The sequence below is a fragment of a genome, unplaced genomic scaffold (genome assembly GCF_019419815.1).
Source record: "Pyrus x bretschneideri cultivar Hongxiangsu unplaced genomic scaffold, Pyrus_bretschneideri_v1 Contig32, whole genome shotgun sequence".
NCBI lineage: Eukaryota > Viridiplantae > Streptophyta > Magnoliopsida > Rosales > Rosaceae > Pyrus > Pyrus x bretschneideri.
The window spans coordinates 5,383,372-5,405,577 of record NW_025999635.1 but is presented as its reverse complement, the minus strand read 5'-3'; the positions used below and the strand labels follow the sequence as shown (position 1 = coordinate 5,405,577).

The 22,206-nt window shown below is 37.8% G+C and overlaps 2 protein-coding genes and 1 long non-coding RNA gene across 20 annotated transcripts; 2 read left to right on the top strand and 1 right to left on the bottom strand.

Annotated features, from left to right (window-relative positions):
• LOC103963376 lies at positions 1-5,447 on the top strand. 17 transcript variants are annotated; one of them, XR_007260538.1, is made up of 15 exons: positions 1-133; positions 418-523; positions 670-683; positions 789-890; positions 1,052-1,123; positions 1,830-2,389; positions 2,703-2,806; positions 3,119-3,208; positions 3,318-3,449; positions 3,613-3,766; positions 3,932-3,981; positions 4,143-4,423; positions 4,560-4,599; positions 4,687-4,761; positions 4,915-5,447. It is a non-coding gene; the product is annotated as an uncharacterized LOC103963376 (long non-coding RNA). The 17 variants fall into 17 exon arrangements; XR_007260536.1 differs by lacking the exon at positions 418-523 and having other exon boundaries at positions 7-133; positions 4,143-4,199; positions 4,408-4,423; XR_007260532.1 differs by lacking the exon at positions 418-523 and having other exon boundaries at positions 7-133; positions 4,915-5,047; positions 5,212-5,447.
• Positions 5,448-6,213: 766 nt separating this feature from the next.
• Positions 6,214-10,041, top strand: LOC103967297 (receptor-like protein EIX1). Of its 2 annotated transcripts, XM_048590515.1 has the most exons (2): positions 6,214-6,730; positions 6,854-10,041. In XM_048590515.1, exon 2 carries the CDS (start codon positions 6,954-6,956, stop codon positions 9,792-9,794), a length of 2,841 nt encoding a protein of 946 aa, XP_048446472.1. In that variant the 5' UTR covers positions 6,214-6,730; positions 6,854-6,953; the 3' UTR covers positions 9,795-10,041. The 2 variants fall into 2 exon arrangements, with proteins under 2 accessions (XP_048446472.1, XP_048446471.1); XM_048590514.1 differs by lacking the exon at positions 6,214-6,730 and having other exon boundaries at positions 6,771-10,041.
• An 8,694-nt stretch (positions 10,042-18,735) lies between these two features.
• Positions 18,736-21,845, bottom strand: LOC103932652 (quinone oxidoreductase). The gene is made up of 6 exons (XM_048590882.1): positions 21,625-21,845; positions 21,389-21,500; positions 20,800-20,941; positions 20,260-20,486; positions 19,408-19,665; positions 18,736-19,276 (listed from the first exon to the last, which is right to left on the bottom strand). Exons 1-6 carry the CDS (start codon positions 21,828-21,830, stop codon positions 18,971-18,973), a joined length of 1,251 nt encoding a protein of 416 aa, XP_048446839.1. The 5' UTR covers positions 21,831-21,845; the 3' UTR covers positions 18,736-18,970.
• Between the last annotated feature and the right edge of the window lie 361 nt (positions 21,846-22,206).

Here is a 22,206-nt window from a genome sequence, read left to right as displayed (position 1 = left end):
TGCATTCGGTGGGATCGACTGCTCAGTGTGGGATTTGGTGAGGGGAAGGCATGCGGCTTACAGAGAGGAGGAGAGATAGAGGGGGAGGGAGAGAGCGTTCTGCAGCACGCTTGCAGTTTTCGTTCAGATCCAGGTTTGTTTTTTTTCCCTTAAAATTTAGATTTTTTTTCGCCATTTTATGTTTCGTTCAGATCCGGGTCCGTTTGGCTACCGAGAAATTCACTTGAAAATTTTCTTTTCGTTGGGTTTTAATTTGTTATTTGGGGTCGCGTCTGGGATGAATTGCTTGCCGGGATTTGAATTCGGCTTCTGGGATTGCGAAATTCTTCGATTCGAAGTATTGCTTGTCGGCATTTCATAGATCACATTATGCATTATGTTAGTGAATCGTACTGAGAACATGTCAATCATATTTAGGTTCTGTGCAAGGAAGGGGACATATGAATCCTGCTCTTGATGATTCAATATGTCATCAAACATTACTTAGGCTTCTAATTTCATACAGAAATCGAAAACCCATTTGGTGAGCCCTTGAGTCATAAGAAGTTCAAATTACACTATATTGGGTCTGAGACTTGGAAACTCAATATCTTTGTGATATTAGATTAACATAGTTAAACTATATTTTCTTTTGATGGGCATGTCTAAATTTCTGTATTTGCGCTGCAGGGATGTCTTATCTGGTAAAGTGTTCAAAATCCTTCTGCTAACTGATTTAATAGGTTGAATTTGTATTCAAGGTTTTCTTCCAATATGGTCTGAACTATTTTGTTAATTAACGAAAACAGGTCACTTCTCTCTATGGTGGTCCCTTAGAGTTTACGTTTATTGTGCAAAGCACAGAAGACCCTGCTTATCAGGCTGTATCTATGCTACTAACAGAGCTTAAGGTATACGCAACAATAATCCTGGTTTCTTTAATATAAGAAGAACATCCAGGACAAGTCATATATAATATACGCTTGGAAGCACAAGTTTAATGCATAACATTTTTTAGGTTACATGTGTTCCCAGAATGATCTGTTTTACGTTTAACTTCATTTCCTTGCAGGACGAGGTTGATGTTAAGATTGTTGTGGCTGGTATTTCAACAACCTGCAGTCAGAAAAATCACAACCAATTGGTATGTACCTGATTAAAATAATTTACGCTTTGCTACCATGCTGGTGCAATAGCAAGGTCTTGCACAGTTTAAGTGTTATCTTATCAAAACATTATGTACCTATAATTGTTCTATATGACAAGTTTCTTTTCTTTATGGAATACAGGAATATAAATTTATTACTAAGTCTTAATGGTGTAGGGTATATGTAAATGAATTCAATTAGAACTCACATTTTTGTTTTCTGTTTTGTAGCTGCCTTGATCATTAGTCGGTGATATTTGAGAGATTGGGTCATCTGGTTGTTTGGATTTAAGTGGGATTGAGGTTATATTTGCCGCTTTTTGTGATTTGGGTCTGGGTTATGGTTAAGTTATTGCTATTTATTCTGGGTATTTGCTGAAATTTGTGTTCAATTAGTGTGAGTTCTGTAATTGGTTTGTGTTCGTTCATATAACCTTCTGTTCTTGGAATGTGATTTAGTTGTGGCTCTTTCATTTGATTCTTAATTCTTTATGATTCAGCACTAAGTTGATATTGATGATGAATTTTTTCTAGAGATTAATGCTTTCATGTTTAAATCTTAAAACTATACTTGCTTCTCTTGGGTGTATGTTTTGCCGGTCATGAAAAACTGTCGGCCAGTCTTTTTGCACCACTCTTTCGCACTCTTTTCCGTGGCTATCATGTTTCTCTCTGACCTTATAAATTTTGCCTTCATTCACAGCAAAAAACCTTGCGGCGAGCAAACAGGCACAACCAATTCTGCCAGAATTGCTGGAGAATTCCACAACCAAGGTCATCGAGTACGGCCGGAAGCATGTTGAGGGTCGAGATGGCGAAAGCACCAATGTTGGCAAGAGCTGCGACCCAGTCTTCACTGATTTGAAGTTTGAGTTTGTTTGTGATTTTTTTTTTCTTTTGGATTTGTAATTTATCCTTTTGTACCTGACAATTTGTGATCCAAAATTTTTTTCGCGCGTTTTGATTTTCCTGTGAATTTATATGGGTTTAGATTTTTATTGTTAATTTACTGATGTTGGGGGATCATTTTGGCTTCTAGATTGGTTTGAACATTTTTCTGTCTTTGTTTTTTCTTTTGTGAAGTTTTAGTCAGATTGAAGTGTTCTTTTCAATTTGAGATTTAATTGAAGTGTTTAGGATTATCTACATATATATAATCAATGTTGAAATTTTAAACTAAATCACTATGCTGCAATCAAACCCACAGATTGTTGGGTCCAAAAGAAGAAGAAGAAGGCGTGAACAACATGAAATTGGCTTTGGGTAAGCTTCCACTCTCTTCTGTGTATGATCTCTTTGAGAAGTGATTTTGGTTTGTGCTTTCAAAAAAGATGATGGCAATTCCATATTTGGACTGAGAAAACAATATGCATGTATAATGAAGTGGAATTTTTCGTGGTATTATCAACATGCATGTTATAAAGAATTCTTCATTTAATTTTTGGGTTGTGTGTTTTGTGCTGTTTCATTCGTGACTTGTGTGTTTTGTTGTATCTGATTCCGGTATCTGATTCGAGCATACGTCATTGAAGAATGTTAATGAATTCAAACATGGGTTTTGGGGTGTTCTTGCTAGAAAAGCCAAAGACATTCTCGACGATGATGATAATGGAGTTCAGGATTATGATTCATCCCGAACAACAAGGATGGATATGCTGTCTATGCCAACATGGGGGTAAGGTGAGATATAGTTTTCGTCATGTCTTTATAGTAGCTTGGCATTTTCCAAGGACTTTTAATTGCTGCTGCATTGTTGAATACATTAAGAATGATCCGGTAAACCAGAGAGGGAGTCATCAGCTTATGGATCTGTTAACACATCCAATGTGTTGTAATCTTTTCGCTACTTAAACATGTTAAGACATCAACTCTAAAAAAAACTTTGGTCTGCTACTTTACTTATGGTGCTGTTGGTTTACTCCAACGATAATACCTAGCTAGGATAGCCTTTTCTTTATGTCTTAATTATTGATAGTGCTATCATCATGGCAGGCTATGTTGGAGCAAAAACTGTGCAGGCAAAGACATAAGAGTGATGGATTTTGGAATGAAATGCAGAGGATATCATTTTGTGCTGCTTAAGTAAAAGTTTCCTCTTCTGTTATATTTGTGTGTTGGATATTGTAGAAAATTCATATAAGTTGTATATTCATGATAAGTTGATAACTGACTGATTAAGATTACTTACAAGGGGTCTATATGCACAGGAGAGCTCAGCATGAGGGTGCTGTTGGTTTACCTTGCCTGGATGTGTTGCGTTGCGGGGTTGTTCAAGAAAAAAGGTTTTAAAGGATCCTTTGCAGATGCAGGATCTTCTGCTAAGGTTTGGGAATTCCTATTATTAAATGATAACATTGTAATCCGAGTGTAATTAGTTTAGGTTTTTTTTTTTTTTTTTTTTTTTTTGTTTTTGTGTTATTTACAATGTCAGAATGTTTCTTTGAATTCAGTTGCTAAGGTTTCTTTTTATAATTTCCCCTTTTAAGACATTTGCAGTTTTGTCCGGATTGTGTGAGCCGTTGCTTCAGCCAAAACAGGTGCTCGCTCCATTTTTCATCTCTTCCATACTCAAACCCTAGCCGCTTCACCTCTCTCTCCCACACATAAGCAAACTCCATTTGAAAGCCGTAGAATCCAAAGGTAAATCCCTTCGAACTCTTCGATTATCAACCAGATTTCAGACTGTTTTTGGGATATACACTGCTATTTCATATAGTGTTAGTTCAATAGTTTAATCCTAAGACCTAGCTCATGAGACATCAGAATTTCGATTGACTTAGCTTTTGTCCTATGCCTTTTTTGTAGGAACAACAGGGATTGTAGACTACACAAACTTGGAAGATATGAAGTACGCGGTAAGTCCTTTTACTTTCTCACTCCAGAGTCCAGACATTCATATTTTCTGTAACCTTCTATGGAGCATGGGTACTAGGTTGTTGAATATTGCTTTTTCAATATGTCGATGTGTCTGAAGCGTCTATAAGAATCTCAAACTTCATAAATAATTTCCATGCAGATCAAAAAGCTTGATGGCTCTGAGTTTTGAAATGCTTTTGACCGCCAATCTGTTCGCGTATGAATCTTACAAGTTGAAAATTTATTTTCTTTCCTCCTGTATTTTTGTTTATCTGTTGCTCTGTTGGGTTTTTTTCCAATAACTCAAAGGGCCGAAAGGTATTCCCTTTTCATATTCTTCTCTCCCAATTTCTTTAGAGTTAATTTCAATTTTCTTATGCTATTTGCCGGGGTGCTGTTTAGGGTTTAACTATTTGATTTCACAGATTCATTTCAGACACGGTAAATAGTTACATTTTAAATTCGTATTTCATAACTTGGTTGCTTGATTCTAATGTTGATTCGTTACAACAGAAGTGAACTTTTTCTTTCAATAATTTAATCTGATGCAACTCTGTTTTTGCTCTCTCATGTCTAGGTTGGTGAAGGACATGGGGAGAAGAGCACTTTGGAAATGGGTACGAAAGGAAATAAACATGCTGAACTGCATTGGCATCTATTGTTCTGGTTTTTCTTTGACAAGTTAACTTGCTCTCTCTTTGCAGTAAGGTGCACAAATATGGAAAAAGCACGACAGGGGAAAGCTGGGATATTGTTGTGGATGAGGAGACCTATTACGAGTGAGTCTGGACTTGGTTCTGGTTCTGTCTACATATAGCATGTTGAAGCAGTCAAAAGGATTTCAGGGGAACCAAATATAAATAATTTAGATTACATCTTCTGGTATTGCTCTTACTGTAAAAGTAATTTTGATTTTTCACTTTTTGATGAAGGGCTGAGCTGTCAATTAAACCTCGAGAAAGGCCACATGGCGTCTACCCTGCCCTTGATTTTGGATCGTCGTCGCTTTCAGTTGATGAACCACCAGATGAATTTTCTCTAATATCGTGCGGCTCAAAAAAATTTGTATGTGTTTACGTGTATTTTTGTGCTCTGAATAATTCTAATCAAATTCCATTGCTCTCCTAAGCTAAAGTCAGAATTTGTAGCATATAAGGGAAGGTTAGCAGATACTTGCCAATTATCCAAAGCTGGATATTAAGGTCTTTAAGCTTAATATCTTTTTGTAGGTGTAGCATCTGCTTGGAAAAAGGTTTCAACTTTAATGTCTGTACGTGTCATTACTCTTCATTGATTGTGAAGAACCAGGATTAAAGAAAAGCATCCTTTAAAGTTTAAACTGGAAGGGGGCAGGTTATAAATTACAGGTGAAATGAAATTAGAAATATATAGTCTTATGATTTGTGTCTAAAAACATAATAAATGATATTAGATCCATCCATGTTAATAATAAGATTGTTATTTATGTTAATAATAAGAGTGTTATTTATGCCGTGAAATGGTATGGAATTTGTTTATGGTTTTACCAACTACACAAACTGAGTCGTTTTTGCTCTTATCTGTTGGAGTTTTATGGGTTGTATCTGGTGTGCTTGAGATGAAGTTGACAAGTATCATTGACTGTGTACTTTAATTATTCTGCATGACTTTTCATGCATTCACCATCGTATGGAATACATCAAAGTTTTTGGCCAAATTTTCCACATAAAATTTAATCCTCTCAACTTAAAGAAATTTAAGAAAGATAGTTTTAATCCTCTGAACAAATTAAAGAAAGATAGTTTTAATCCTCTGAACATTAATTTATTCTTTAATTTGTTCAAAGTATTATTACACGGCAACTTGATGTTGTTGCTGGTGATGTATCTGGATTGGCCGTGAAATGGTATGGAATTTGTTTATGGTTTTACCAACTACACAAACTGAGTCGTTTTTGCTCTTATCTGTTGGAGTTTTATGGGTTGTATCTGGTGTGCTTGAGATGAAGTTGACAAGTATCATTGACTGTGTACTTTAATTATTCTGCATGACTTTTCATGCATTCACCATCGTATGGAATACATCAGAGTTTTTGGCCAAATTTTCCACATAAAATTTAATCCTCTCAACTTAAAGAAATTAAAGAAAGATAGTTTTAATCCTCCGAACAAATTAAAGAAAGATAGTTTTAATCCTCTGAACATTAATTTATTCTTTAATTTGTTCAAAGTATTATTACACGGCAACTTGATGATGTTGCTGGTGATGTATCTGGATTGGCCGTGAAATGGTATGGAATTTGTTTATGGTTTTACCAACTACACGAACTGAGTCGTTTTTGCTCTTATCTGTTGTAGTTTTATGGGTTGTATCTGGTGTGCTTGAGATGAAGTTGACAAGTATCATTGACTGTGTACTTTAATTATTCTGCATGACTTTTCATGCATTCACCATCGTATGGAATACATCAGAGTTTTTGGCCAAATTTTCCACATAAAATTTAATCCTCTCAACTTCCTAACATTATCAAACATTAATTTAATCCTCTGAACAAATTAAAGAAAGATAGTTTTAAAGTTGAATCTGATCTGGAGATAAAGTTGACAAGTATTATTACACGGCAACTTGATGATGTTGCTGGTGATGTATCTGGATTGGTGATGAAACTTTTGTCCAAGATTCCAAGAGTCCGTCCGACGACTGCTGCTCTCATTGATGTGCACCGATTTGAAAATGCGGTCTCATGCCGTAGAGGATGGTTTAGAAAAGGTGAGGCTGCCTAGTATATATAGGTAGCACTACTCTGGATCCTTCATTGCACATACACATCACCTGCTTCATACACTTGAACTTTATGGAGAGAACCATGAGAGTTGTTACACTGCTAATCAGGTTTCTAGCCATTGCAACCATTACTTTCAGTATTGGTTTATGCAATGGAAATCCCGGTTGGCCCCCACTTTGCAAAGAAAGCGAAAGACAAGCACTTCTGATGTTCAAGCAAGATCTCAAGGACCCTGCCAATCGGCTTGCATCGTGGGTTGCAGAAGAAGTTTCAGACTGTTGCAGTTGGACAGGAGTTGTCTGTGATCACATGACCGGCCACATCCACGAGCTGCACCTTAATAATTCCGAACCTTATTTGGAGTCTTCCTTCGGTGGTAAGATAAATCCTTCTTTGCTCAGTTTAAAGCATCTCAACTACTTGGACTTGAGTAACAATGATTTCAGTACAACACAAATTCCCAGTTTCTTTGGTTCTATGACAAGTTTAACACACCTTAATCTTGGATACTCAAGGTTTGATGGAGTAATTCCTCATAAACTGGGAAATCTCTCCAGTCTACGTTATCTCAATCTCAGTCTTAACTATCTGAAGGTTGAAAACCTTCAGTGGATTTCTGGTCTTTCTCTGCTAAAACACTTGGACTTGAGTTCTGTAGATCTTAGCAAAGCATCTGATTGGTTGCAAGTTACAAACATGCTTCCTTCTTTGGTAGAGTTAATTATGTTTGATTGTCAACTTGATCAAATTCCCCATCTACCCACCGCAAATTTTACTTCCCTGGTCGTCCTTGATCTTTCTGAAAACTATTTTAATTCTTTGATGCCGAGGTGGGTTTTCAGTCTTAAAAATCTAATTTCTCTTCGTCTCTTTCTTTGTGGTTTCCAAGGTCCAATTCCTAGCATTTCACAGGATATCACATCTTTGAGGGAAATTGATTTGTCATTCAATTATATTAGTCTTGATCCGATTCCCAATTCAATTCAGAATATGACCGGTCTTAAAGTCCTTAATCTTGAGGGGAACAACTTCAATTCTACCATACCTGAATGGTTGTATAGCTTGAACAATCTCGAGTCCTTACTTCTTTCTTACATTGAATTACGCGGTGAAATATCGAGTTCCATTGGAAACATGAAATCCCTTGTCAATCTTCACTTGGATGGTAATCGGTTGGAAGGGAAAATACCAAATTCTTTGGGGCATCTTTGTAAGTTGAAAGTTCTTGATCTGTCAGAGAACCATTTCACGGTTCGAAGACCATCCGAAATCTTTGAAAGTTTGTCTAGATGTGGTCCAGATGGAATAAAGTCGTTGTTGTTGAGGTATACTAATATATCAGGTCCCATTCCAATGTCACTAGGAAATCTGTCAAGCTTGGAAAAATTGGACATATCTGGAAATCAGTTTAATGGAACTTTCACTGAAGTTTCTTTTAGCAACCTTACAAAGTTGAAGCATTTCATTGCGGGAGGAAACTCATTAACTCTGAAAACTAGTCGAGATTGGGTTCCTCCTTTTCAACTTGAAATTTTGCAGCTGGATTCCTGGCATTTGGGGCCTGAATGGCCGATGTGGTTGCGGACACAAACGCAATTAAAAGAACTAAGCTTGTCTGGTACACAAATTTCAAGTACTATTCCAACTTGGTTTTGGAACTTAACTTCCCAAGTACAATCTCTGGATCTCTCTCACAATCAGTTGTATGGGCAGATTCCAAATATATCTGTTGCTCCATATTCAATTGTTGATCTTAGTTCTAACCATTTCACTGGTGCATTGCCTATTGTTCCCACCTCATTATATTGGCTAGATCTTTCCAATTCATCATTTTCTGGATCTGTTTTCCACTTCTTCTGTGATAGGCCGGATGAAACAAAGCAACTTTATTTTCTTCATCTCGGGAACAATTTTCTCACTGGAAAAGTACCCGATTGTTGGATGAGTTGGCAATCCTTGAGCTTCCTGCATTTAGAAAACAACAACCTAACTGGGAATGTCCCAATGTCCATGGGATACTTACAATTTCTGAGATCGCTGCACTTGCGCAATAATCACCTGTACGGAGAATTGCCACATTCCCTGCAGAACTGTACCTTCTTGTCAATTGTTGACCTTAGTGAAAATGGGTTTTCCGGAAGCATACCAATATGGATAGGGAAAAGCCTTTCAGGGTTGCATCTTCTTAACCTTCGTTCAAATAAGTTTGAAGGAGATATTCCTAATGAAGTTTGTTATTTGAAAAGTCTCCAGATATTGGACCTTGCACATAACAAACTCTCAGGAATGATACCGAGATGCTTCCACAATTTAAGCGCCATGGCTAATTTTTCAGAATCATTTTCTCCAACGAAAGGGATAGAAATGGTAACAGAGAATGCAATCTTGGTAACGAAAGATATAGAAATGGCAACAGAGAATGCAATCTTGGTAACGAAAGGGATAGAAATGGAATATGCCAAGATTCTGGGATTCGTAAAATGCATGGACCTTTCATGCAACTTTATGTATGGAGAGATCCCTGAAGAACTTACCAGCCTCCTCGCATTGCAGTCCCTCAATTTATCGAATAATCGCTTCACTGGAAGAATTCCTTCAAAGATTGGTAATATGGCACAGTTAGAATCTCTCGATTTTTCCATGAACCAACTTGATGGTGAAATTCCTCCAAGCATGACGAATTTGACATTTCTGAGTCACTTAAACTTGGCCTACAACAATTTGACGGGACGAATTCCGGAAAGCACTCAACTGCAGAGCCTCGATCAGTCGAGCTTCGTCGGCAACGAATTATGCGGAGCTCCCCTCAACAAGAATTGCAGCACGAATGGGGTGATACCGCCAGCAACACTTGAGCAAGACGGAGGAGGTGGATACCGTTTACTAGAAGATGGGTGGTTCTACGTGAGCTTAGGAGTTGGATTCTTCACGGGGTTTTGGATTGTGCTTGGTTCTTTGCTGGTAAACATGCCATGGAGCATTCTTCTTTCACAGTTGCTGAATAGGATAGTGCTTAAAATGTATCATGTAATTGTTGAATATGTTTAGCTTTGTTTTGTACTTTGCGTAAGTTTGTTGGCATTTTCCTTGCTGTGACGAATATGCCAGTATGGTTGTGTTGCCTGATTTTGTCAAATTTCGTCCTCTTGTTTCATTGTATTTTTCTTTCAGGTTTGGCTTTAGAGGGGTTAGGTTTCATGTTATCCCTCCCTTGTATCGATTTTGTTTTCGTTTTTAGAGGGGTAAGGTTTATGCCCCCCCTTCTTACTCAATGTTGTTTTTCTCCTTTTCTTGGCATTATGAGGGGTAAGGTTTATGTTCTCCCCTGACTAAGTGTAACGTATTTGTTTTGTTATTAATAAAATATCCCTCGTACCGTCGAGGTTTTCTTAAAAAATAAAAAATATAAAAAAAAAAATCCCATATAAAATTAAAAGACTTGTTTTCTGAACAAGTAACTCTTAATTCAGTAGAAGCAAATTGAATGACAAGAGAAATGTGTGAAAATGGTTTATGGATTAGTTACCTATTAATTAAGGGGTGTGATATCCACACACCCCATTTTACTTATCACACACCTTTTTAATTTTCAGCCGTCGGATCAGATGAATTAAAGAAGATCAACGAACAAAAATTATCAAGAGGTGTGTGAGAAGTAAAATAGGGTGTGTGTATAACACACCCCATTAATTAATTATCAGCGAACTCACATTATTCACATTATTTCGTGGTTGTATTTTTAATTATTTTTCATTTACAATTTTACCTCTGGATCTTTCTTTTGTTCTCTCTCTGTCTCCCCTTCTTCTTTGTAGTACTTATCTCTCTCTCTCTCTCTCTCTCTCTCTCTCTCTCTCTCTCTCTCTCTCTCTCTTCTTCGTATTAATTCACATGACACCTCTCGCTCTTTTACGAGAAAACCCAATTGCTATGCAGCTTTGAAATGATTGTGGAGCAAGCAAAATGGTGACGACAGAGTTAGCATGTTCCTATGTTATTTAGAGGCACTCTCTGTCACAAAGCATTCGTATTGATGCCAATATACGCAAAGTTTACAAACTTGAAACATGAAGCAACTTTGTTCCTAGAATAAATAAAATCGACTCGACTCGACTCGACTCAACATGTATCGATCTGAAGTTCTTGACATCCTAAGCATAAGGGTTAAGAACAGGGGTCTGTTTAAATCTCCGAAAAGAAAATAATAAGGGCATATATTGCATGTACAAAATCTGAATCCTGTACTCTACATGAGTCTCCAGCATTAGCGAAACTTCATCTCGTTTGGTTTGTTGCCCCTAATGCTATGGTTGAGCCTACTTGTTTTACATAGGCTAACAAACATCCCGAATGGCGACAGGTAATGGCAGAAGAGTTTAATGCTCTTTTGTGCACTGGCACATGGTCCTTGGTTCCATTTCTTCCATCCATGAATGTTCTTCGAAATAAATGGGTATATCGGATCAAACGACATTCTGATGGTTCCATACAACGGTACAAGGCTCGACTAGTCGCAAATGGCTTTCACCAGCAAGAAAGTGTAGATTGCAGCGAGACATTCAGTCCAGTTGTCACTCATGCAACAATCAGACTCATTCTCTTCATTGCACTTCACTACAATTGGCCTATCTGACAACTTGATGTTCAGAATGCTTTCTTACATGGTTCTTTGGCAGAAGAAGTTTATATGCAACAAACCTTCAGGTTTTGTGGATCCTCAGTTTCCATCACATATTTGTAGACTACAAAAATCATTATATGGTTTGAAACAAGCACCTTGTGCCTGGTTTCAATGTTTCTCCCAACATCTTGAAGAACTTGGGTTTCAGGCCTCAGTAGCAGATTCTTCACTATTCACCTTATTTAATGGATCCATAGTTATCTACTTGTTGACATATGTCGACGACATCCTTGTTACGGGCAATAATCCATCACATATATCTCGGTTCATTCAACAGCTTGGTCAAAAGTTTTCTATGAAGGATCTAGGTCCTTTGCATTATTTTTTGGGAATGGAAATTACACGGGCATCCATTGCCATGTATCTTTCTCAATCCAAGTACATCCTAGACCTTGTAAAGAAGGCCAAAATGTCTGATGCAAAGCCTCTCACCACTCCCGCTGCAACTGGCCATAAGTTGAGTATATATGACGGAGAACCTTTGTCAGATGGCACTAATTTTTGAAGTATAGCCGGTGCTCTCCAATATCTTCTTTTCATAAGACCTAATATTACTTTCACCGTCCATTAGGTCTGCCAATATTTGCATTCACCCACTACTACTCATTGGGCTGTTGTTAAACGCATATTCTGATACTTGAAGGCCATTCATGATCAGGGTATTGTCTATAAACCTAGTCCTCTCACACTTACTACATTTGCCGATATGGACTACACTGGAGATCCTGATGATCGGCGCTCCACTAGGGGCTATTGCATTTTCCTTGGAGATGATCTCGTCTCTTGGAGCTCCAATAAACAGCAAGGGGTGTCTTGCTCAAGCACGGAGGCCGAGTATAGACAACATACCTATATGGCAGCCACTTTATCTTGGTTTTGCCATATCTTTCATGACCTGCACCTTTCGCTTTCTCCACCAAAGTTAAGGTGCGACAATATCAGTGCACTTGCAGTAGCTTCTAATCCTGTTTATCAGGCAAGGATGAGACACATTGAAGTTGACTATCACTATGTGCGAGAAAATGTTGTTCGCAAAGAAATTCAAGTTGGCTATGTCGCAACTACTGATCAGATTGCAGATCTTCTCACAAAAGGTTGTCCTCTGCTTGTTTCAGTTATCTCCTCTCCAAGCTTCCTGTTCGTCAACCCCCGCTTAGCTTGCGAAGGCGTGATAAACCTATTATTCTTACATGTACTCTAGGTCAGCAATCCACATCCCTGCATTTTGAATCACCTAAGTCCCTCTCACCAAGTCAAAGTCAGTTTGGATAACTCAAGGACTCTTCACCAAATAGAGAACCCAACGCAGTCCTATCTCTTTTTAAACTCTATCAGTTTATATTTGTAATTTGAATTCACTTGTAATCTACTATATGTTTATATTGTAACATATTTATCTTGTAATCTTTGTATAATAAAGTCAAAACCTCACTCATCTTCAATTGAGTTGAGCTTATGCAATCAATCTTTACAACCCTAGCTTAAATTCTTTCAAGTAAAGTATTGGAATCTTAATCAAGCGAATTATTAGAAATGGCGCATTGAATTCACTTGAAAGGGAACTGGATCTGGCTCACCTGATGACTGCCCAAAACTCACCATGTGCCCACGAGTCTTCATCGCTGCCAGCGATCCTTGAAAACAATATCTATTTGTAAGAATTCGTAGTCCAAAATAAATGTTATATATCAGATAATGTCGAATGCTCTTAACCAACTGAGTTAGAAGTCACTTGAGTCGATTTTGGAGTTGGTCAGGCATATATATGCAGCAACATATGAGTAAATCATGACACACTTATGGAGATCATAAGAAAAGTAAAACTTAAACCCCAAACGTATCCTTCCCTACTCCATCATAGACAACATCAACACCATTGTCGAAAGTTATTTCTTTCACACGAGCAACAAAGTCCTCTTTCTTTCACACAAACGCCATTGTATAATTTGAGTAGGCAGCTACCACCAGAATTGAATTTCTCATTTATTTTTTTCTGGGTAAAAAAAAAAAAAAGGTAAAAAGGAAGGTGATTGGAAATCACTCCCAAAAAGCGAAAAGCATTTGACTGAGGGGTAATTTGTTTGAGATCATGAAATATTTTTTATATTAATAAATGTTTTGACTCCGGGATTTGAATTTACTCTCAGAAAACATAAAATGACATTTTTACCTTCACATCATCAAACAAGGCTTATTGCTCATACTTCACACAACTATTGGTCTCCAGTCGAAGGAGGCAGGTGGTTTAACTGTAGCTGTTAACTATGATTCATGTGGACCAGTCCAGCCTGTTAAGGGAGTGGACCATGTGGGTAGGAACTACTATGTTATCTTGTTTTCTAAATTCTCTTTAGAGACAAACGGTGCACTCTTTCAAGGAACAACTGAAGAGAAAAAAGCATTGGTGGAAAATATTTAAATATCTCACAACGGCACGGATCCTATATACGGAGATATCCAAAACTTGCATATTCCTTGTTAGTAACATATCAATGAGATCTACAAGGGATATGGGAGTACATAAAACTCCTTCCATGCCAGCTTTTAAGCACAAGAATGGCTTGTAAGGGAAAGGTGTTTCTTGGAATGTCCATATGCTCCAGATGAATGGACGAGTAAGAGACCCGTACAAGCACAATCTTTGGTGAAAGCTATAGGCCGGTCCCCGTGCGCGGCGTACTTTGAGGTTTGTCTTTCTTGAATACTTTGAAAAGTCAAGGCAGTAGAACTAGCGCCAAAATTTCGGTTGGTCGAATGGATACATATATAAGGTTGGTTGATTAAGTGGCTCAATTGCCTATTCTGTGCTCAACCCTAGTTCCTCGACAGCACCTCGAGGTGCATTTAGTTGTCTTACATGAGACTAGGGATATTCCTCACTCCATGGCACCTCTCGCGCATTCATTCTTCCTACCCTTCCAGACGTGACACCCCTTATCATTATCATCTACCACCGTTTCTTTCCTCTCGGCTATTCATGCATGAAGATCGTCATATGTATGCTTGACTTCGGTTACCAGTGCTATAGGTAGGATTACATTATGGCAGATCAATCACCCGGGCAAACTAACCCTCCTCCAAGAAGAATTGTTTTGGTGACTTATTGTTTTACTTCCTGATCAATTTGAGTGAATACTTCATTGTGAACTTGGAAGTCTCTCAAGTCTACGTGTTGTGCACCTCGGTTGATATGAATTATGTAGGTACTAAAAGAGCATATGATTGCTATGTTATCCTTTGAGGGTGTACAATTAAAACACTTATGTGGAGCCAAAAATAATGTCAAAAATCATGGAGGCGACACATGTACTTTTAGCCAAAAAAAACAAGACTACCCTTATTAAATGAGCTGGGCATCCCAAGCGCAACTCAATATCCTAGGACTACTCAGAGCTCCACTGCACGTGGAAAAAGTCGAAGGTACTTAGTGATAGGATTATCCCTAAATCCTATCATAAATGCATTCCCAATTGAAGATAAACCCTATCAAGTAATTATCCCAATTATATTTGATTAGGGATAATTACCTTTAATTTCAAGATATTATTTACACAATATCTTGGGAACATTCTCACCAAAATCAACCATAATTGCTGGCCAATTCTCCTGTAAATACCCAATTTATCCACAAAAAAATGGTACGCCTTTTCTATGCACAGAAAACCTTAAGCACTCACTCTTATCAGAGAGACTAACTTAGCCATTGGGGATCCATTGGCCAAAACTGCCTCCTCCCACTCTTCGTGGACTCATGAGCTTTTTGGTCTTTGATCAAAAAGGTTTATTGTTTTGCAGGAACATTTTCGTCAAGACTGAAGACGTTGAAATTTGCATCGACAACTCATGCATGTAATTAATGCACGTAAAGAAATCAAACCTTAACCTAATGAAGCTTTAGCAGCAGCCATAGAAAGTATTGCACTGAGAAGAAAAACACTAAGTCTTCTATTAACTCCTAGCCGTATGACAATGCTCTATGAGAAGCTTTTGTGTCATGTGTTCTAGGGTTTATAAGGACCGATATTTATTAGTGTTCTAAAAAAAGCTCTAGGCGCTAGACAGCGGTGCTCCGCCACGATTAACCCAAAATCGTTTACTAAATCGGGAAAACTATTAGACAGCGTAAGGCGAATGCCTATGCGGCCTAAACGGATGCTGGGCGGGCTAGACGGAAGCTGGACGGTCTGGGAAAATATGACCGTCTACCCAGAAGCAAGCGAACGCTGGCCAATTTGGGTGCTCTGCGCCTCGCAGTCTTCTCTCCCCGAGTCTCGTCGTCTCCCTCTCGGTGTGACAATTGTATATGATACGACAGAGAGAGTATGGATCTGCAATTACAGATATGGTGATATGGCTGACGGCGGCAATGGTTTTTGCAGTAAGCAGCTTAGGGTTTTTTTTGGAAAAAATGTGAGTTAATGATTGGGAATCGGGAGGCTGGTACAAGTATCTTGGTTCTTTCATTCTAATAGGAAATATAGAATAATAAATGGATTAGATGGCTTTGGGTTTTTTGTTAGGGTCCATTGCGCCCATCTATAATGGACTGGACAATTCTATTCAAAGGTAAAACAAGGAATACAAGGCCCAACCTTACATTTTATTAATGAAAAAGGCCCAAAAAAATTTATAGGCTTAGAAAATGATACAAAAGGGCTAAAATTTTACATATTTTCTTACACATATATTTTTCTTTTAAAAAAAACATATTATTCAATGTTTATTTACATATTAGGTAGTAAGTTGAATTAATTTATATGATGGATAACAAAATTACTTAAATCCGCCTAATCTGCCAAGGCCCCCACCTAGGCGCCTAGGCGCTAGGCCCTAGCCCGCCGTTCGACTAGCATCTAGCGTCTTTTAGAACCTTGGTATTGATATAGGCTAAAAGCTAGGGCTTCCATCCATAAAAGAAACCCAAACTTACTTTCTTAGCTTCCAAGTTAAGTATCATAATCATATCCAATTAAGGTTTCCAACAATCCTACTTCCAATATAAAACACTCCATTGATATCTCTAGAGATCAAATCACAATTAATATTATTCTCTAATTATACATTCTTATTACATATATATATAAAGGTTGATTTATGTTGGATAAATCCATCATATTAGAGTTGTGGATTAAATCATTTACTTACTTGATATGCCTAGCCAGGAGCCTACGACCCGTATGAAGGACTGTTCACAGTTCCAGGTGGGGTTGTGAATATGACTGGTCCTCATGTTCTGTCTCTACAGATGGACTAGCTAGCTCCTTATCATCTTTGAGCAAGAAAAATCAAAGCTTTAATTATTCTGCATGAATTTTCATGCATTCATCGTATGGAATATATCAGAGTTTTTGGCCAAATTTTCCACATAAAATTTGATCTTCTCAACTTCTTAACATTGTCAAACATTCAACGAGAGTCGGACTGACTCATTCATAGGCATGGATTCAAAAACGTGTACGTTCTCCAGCCGTTGAGGATGGTTTAGAAAAAGGATGGTCAATAGCTTTGAATGTTCAGGGAGGAGTCTGGGGCATTGGTTGCTGCTGACCCAATAACATATAAAATTCTTTTTTTGAAATTTCATTTGACCTCTATATTAACTACGACAAATGAAGCAAGGAGATCTTTAATCAATATATTTTAAATTGACATCAACCAAAACTACATTAATTGTTTGTGTTTTGTTTCACTTAAAAAAATTAGCACGTTAATTCTCAAACAAGCTAAGGACTTATCAAACACGCAAACGCCTTCTCCACCAATATATATATATATATATATATATATATATATATATCCTAATTCAAAGCTTCTGTGGTGTTTAAGTTCATTCAGTCACTGTTTATCGCATTTGGTTGTATCACAAAATCCCAATCATATCAGTATTTCTCTCATCTTGGATTTATTAGGATTTTTAAGGTTTTTGTATTGATTGATTGATTGGGAATGAATTTTTTGCAGAAAAAATTTAAAAATTGGCAGAACAGTCTTTTTCCCTTCAACCGGATTACCATCGTGTGACTACCATCGTGTAGAGACAATTCAGTCATCATCTGACTACCATCGTGTGATTCACTATCGCTAAAAATCGAACCTATGACAAGGTGTGTGGAATGCGAATCTGAAATTGGTGAAGCATTTGTAATTTCAAAATTTTCCCCTCCATACATATTTATTTTTATCAAACCCTCCATACATATAACAATTGGAAAAATTAACTTAATTAATATGGGTAAAACACTAGTCTACCATTTTGGTCGCAATTAATTTGAAGAGTGAGATGGAGATCTTGGTGGTGTTGATTTAAAAAGGAGGCCTCCTCATCGGACGGTGTTGGTGAATAGCGCCATGCAGCAGTCAAAGGGTGTTGTGTGCAAACTCTGGTCATCTGGTACTTCTATTTATTAAAAAATTAAGATGAAAAAAAAGTGCAAGATAACTATTTTGAAGTGTCAGTAGCAATTATCTGAGAATTAAAATTAAGAAATGTGGTCAAGTTCTTCAAATCTAGTTGAATTTGCTAAACCATCACCTGTTAAAAGAGAGAGAGAAGAAGTTATAAACATTACCAAAATTGTATCAATCTTAACGAAGACATCAAAAAACAAAAATTGGAAAAGAAAATGAAAATTGTTTGAAATCAAAATCAAAATCTCTAATTGGGTGGCATGAAAGGGAAAAGGGAGAGACTCTCAGCAACAATAAAAATGAGTAGCATGGGAGAGAATTCATGTTATGTCATCTTCTTAATTTTATGAAGAAGAGAAGATGGACATAGATTGTGAGATCGCCCTCCCTACCACTCATCTTTACTGACCTCTGAGAGATTATCTCTCATTTCAACTTAGCAAGTTCTAAGAATGTATGTTGTGGTTACATGGCCTTAATTTATAGAAACTCAGGGGCACACAAGTTCATAATTCATGAACTCCATGTCACTCTCGTAACGCTACCAATCTCGAGAAAAACATGTGCATTCACGTGATAAGAGAGATGAAACGTTTAAATTTGACTTGACAATAAAGGAAAATAATTTAAGAGCCATAAGGGTTGGTGAGTAAGTTGTCAGTTTCCTTTTCCTTATGAGACCCATCAGGACTGGTGACTAGAGGCCTGATTTGATGTACTTGGATCTGATATCTCGTAGTTGGATTCACCTTGCACATTTTCCGGCCCAAAAAATTTTCACCTAATGTCCGACCTTATCATAAGCATATTTCAAAGCATGTGATATTTTATTGGATATCGTGCTGGATTTTTATCCATGCCTCGACGGTTTGATGTAGTATACTGTATATGCAATACAAGGAAAAAAATATTGTTCTCAATTCGTAAAGTTCTAAGTTTTGTTCATACAAATCACCCCTTTTTATGTCGATGGAAATTAATCGAGGTTCATTACATCGCATGTCTTTTGAGCACAACAGGTACAAGAAGTTTCAGAACCGGAAGGCGATGTTCCGTTCCTTATTCATAATTTTCTTCACACATACCGCAAAGCTTTTGAAATGAACAAACCAACTCGTATATGTTCGCTTCCGACCTAGGGTATAAGAACAATAGATCCAGATGTTTTCCTGTTCTCAAGGTCTGCGTGTGCCTGTGCTGCTTCAGATAATGAGTAGGTGTGATTCACTCGAACCCGCAATATACCCGATGCAACATTAGCAAATACCTCTCCTGCAGCCTCTAACAATTCCTCTCGAGTTACAGCGTAATGAAAGAGGCTAGGCCGAGTCAAGAAAAGTGATTTCGCGGCAATAGCTGATAACGGAACTGGATCAGGCGCACCTGATGACTGCCCAAAACTCACCATGTATCCCCGAAGTTTTAAGACTTCCAATGATCCCTGAAAACAATACCTCCCGATAAGAATTCATAGTCGAAAACATTACTTATCTATTAGATGATGTCAATGTTGGAGTTGAGTAGTTTGGATAAATCATGACAGCTTATGAATATAAGACAAGTATAACTTACCTCAAACGTATCCTTCCCTACAGAATCGTAGACAACTTCAACCCCATTGTTGGATGTTATTTCTTTCACACGAGTGACAAAGTCCTCTTCCTTGTATATTATGACGTGGTGGCATCCATCCTCCTTGGCCTGAGCTGCCTTTTCTTTAGTTGATACAGTCCCAATGACAGTCGCACCAAGGGCATTAGCCCACTGGCATAAAAGGGATCCAACTCCACCAGCTGCTGCATGAACAAGGACTGCGTGTCCAGGTTCGACCTGTATAACAAACGTCGAGTCAGATCTAATAACAGAAGCAACAAAGGTTTCAATTTTTCAAAACATTCATAAAATTAGGAAAAACGATGGCCATCATTAGGCATGCAATTGTAGAATGAAGATATGTTGAGATTAACAAAGCACTTCACTTTTCACACTTAGCTGTGATGCTTTTCTTATTTCTGTAGACTGTCCATCGTAACGGAAACAAATAGTGTACCACAAATGAAAAAGTGAAAGAGAAAAGGAATGGCAGTTTTCCCTTGTATCAGATATTTAAAGGAACAGATTAATAGAGAGAGAAAGCTTCTCAACTTCTATGAGTGCTCATGATTCGCACATGAAAGGGTTACAAACAACTCAGCTTACGTTGCCGAAACAGGGACAATAGCTAAAGTTGGTTTAGCGGTACACTGAATTTCATTTACTGATTTACATTTGCTGGCAGTGACCAGTATTATTAGTAACAAATATTCACCTTGACAGGAACAATGTGTGTATGAAACAAAGAGCTCTACAAAAACATTCTGCAATTCCACATTTATTTTCAAGAGAGATTAAAAAAAGCAGATGTGGGTACATGTGTAAAACTACCTTGAAACAGCGGCGTAGTAGAAACTGAGCTGTTGTACCCTTAAGCATGAGGGAGGCTGCAACTTTAGGATCAATGGAAGGAGGAACAGGCACAGCTCTGTTTGCAGGAAGGATCTGCTCTTCCGCATATGAGCCCATTTGCTGACCAGCATAGGCTACAAGATCTCCAACTTGCCTGCCCGTTAGACCTGGTCCCACAGCTGTCACAACTCCACAAGCCTCGACACCTGAAATCAGTTTTGGTTTATACATAAATAGGGTAACTAGTAACTACATCTGCAGTACCCGATAAAGTTTCAGATGTATATATACACAATCAAAATATCGGTGGGAACTGTTATCTGATTTCATGCTCTGCATTCTTGTTTTTAAGTTCATCCCAATCATTCCTAACCATTTGTCGAAATTTATACTCACCAGAGAGGTTACCCAAAATTTTTAATAAAATTTGGATACAAGATAATCTTGGTTGAAATGCATCTCCATAATCTCAAAAATGAATTTTATTCAACTAGTGAACTTAATGAAATGAAACAAAACCTGGGGTGTAGGGAAGCGTAGCAGCCTTATAAAGGCCTTTGCGGTAGTACACATCAATGAAATTAATCCCGATGGCCTCATTCTTCACACGAATCTCGCCCTCCTTTGGCTCCCCTACTTCCACATCTTCCCATTTCAACACCTAACATGATCACATTGCAAAAGTAAGAAAAACGATTGGGAATTATTGGCATAAACTAATAACCAAAGCAAAACTTTAACGAAATGGATATCGAATAATCAGCATCAAAGGAGTATAAATCGTTTTCGGGTCCAATGGCCCGCTTATGTGAACGATTATATAAGAAAAGCACTTGATATGGCACTATAAACTCTCTACCAGACAGTATAAATTGAAGCTTATCATCTATCAACAAGCATGCTCACTTCCAAATAAATTATCATAGCACAGATTAGAAGCAATTCTCAAATTCAACGAGTCAAAATTACAAACAATAAAAACAACTCAGAGGCTTCTTAATTAAATTGGGCTGATTCTGTTTTTCTCATACAAATCAAAGCACAACTCAGAATTCCAATTCGTAAACAATATATGTAGAGAGAGAGAGAGAGAGAGAGAGAGAGAGACCTCAGGGCCACCATGTTCGTGGATTCGAATGGCTTTGACCATCTTTGCTGCTGCTGGTGATGCTGCTGCTTCAGTGGCAACTGATCTAACTGCTCCTGATGATCTCTGGGTCCTGAAAGGTAAACAATTGATGAAATTGTTGCCGGAAATCTGTGAAAAAAGTGTGAATTTTGGAGCTGGCAGCAACTGGAAGTGGGGCGGTGGACTTGTGATTAAGAAATGGGTTAAACTTAAACCGCGGTTCTGGAAGCCAATTGGAAGTAAACCCATTTCGGTTTTGACGCTGCCGATTTGATTTGTCGTACATCGGAATTGTATCCAGTCTGAGATAGCGGCCAGATGAAGAAAGGCCACCTGCAGGGTTTTGTTTCAGCCCAAAAGAATGGCAGGCCCAATCATTTTGGAGGGAATGTCCCTTGAGGATGGACACGTGGGTGGCCATGATTGTGACACGTGGGTAGTTGAGGGGAGACCGATCAAATCTCGTGTGTACTGTACGGAATGTGGATCACTCTCAACTATATTTCAAGAACAAGGAAAATAAATTGTACTTGGTATCAAATGTTTTTTTTTAGTACATTAATATTTTTACATTAGAAAAAATAAGGAGTTCAGCTAAACAACACAATGAGCAGCCTAATTTGATATCGAATTCGACATCCACGATATTCAAACCTAAGACCTCTTACTTTTAAACGAAAAAGAATACAAACAGACTATAGTACTGAATGGCTGAATGTACATTAATGTAAAGATGCAAACTTTCAATATGTGACAAATGTGAGTTGTGGCATTAAGCCATAGTACGTAACATTACA

Excerpts from the sequence above, each read along its gene's own strand:
- LOC103932652 (XM_048590882.1), bottom strand. The coding sequence starts at position 21,830 with ATGGCCACCCACGTGTCCATCCTCAAGGGACATTCCCTCCAAAATGAT. Across the intron at positions 20,942-21,388 it reads ACGAACATGGTGGCCCTGAG|GTGTTGAAATGGGAAGATGT; the intron begins GTCTCTCTCTCT and ends TGATCATGTTAG. Across the intron at positions 20,487-20,799 it reads TACGCTTCCCTACACCCCAG|GTGTCGAGGCTTGTGGAGTT; the intron begins GTTTTGTTTCAT and ends AACTGATTTCAG.
- LOC103967297 (XM_048590514.1), top strand. The coding sequence starts at position 6,816 with ATGGAGAGAACCATGAGAGTTGTTACACTGCTAATCAGGTTTCTAGCC.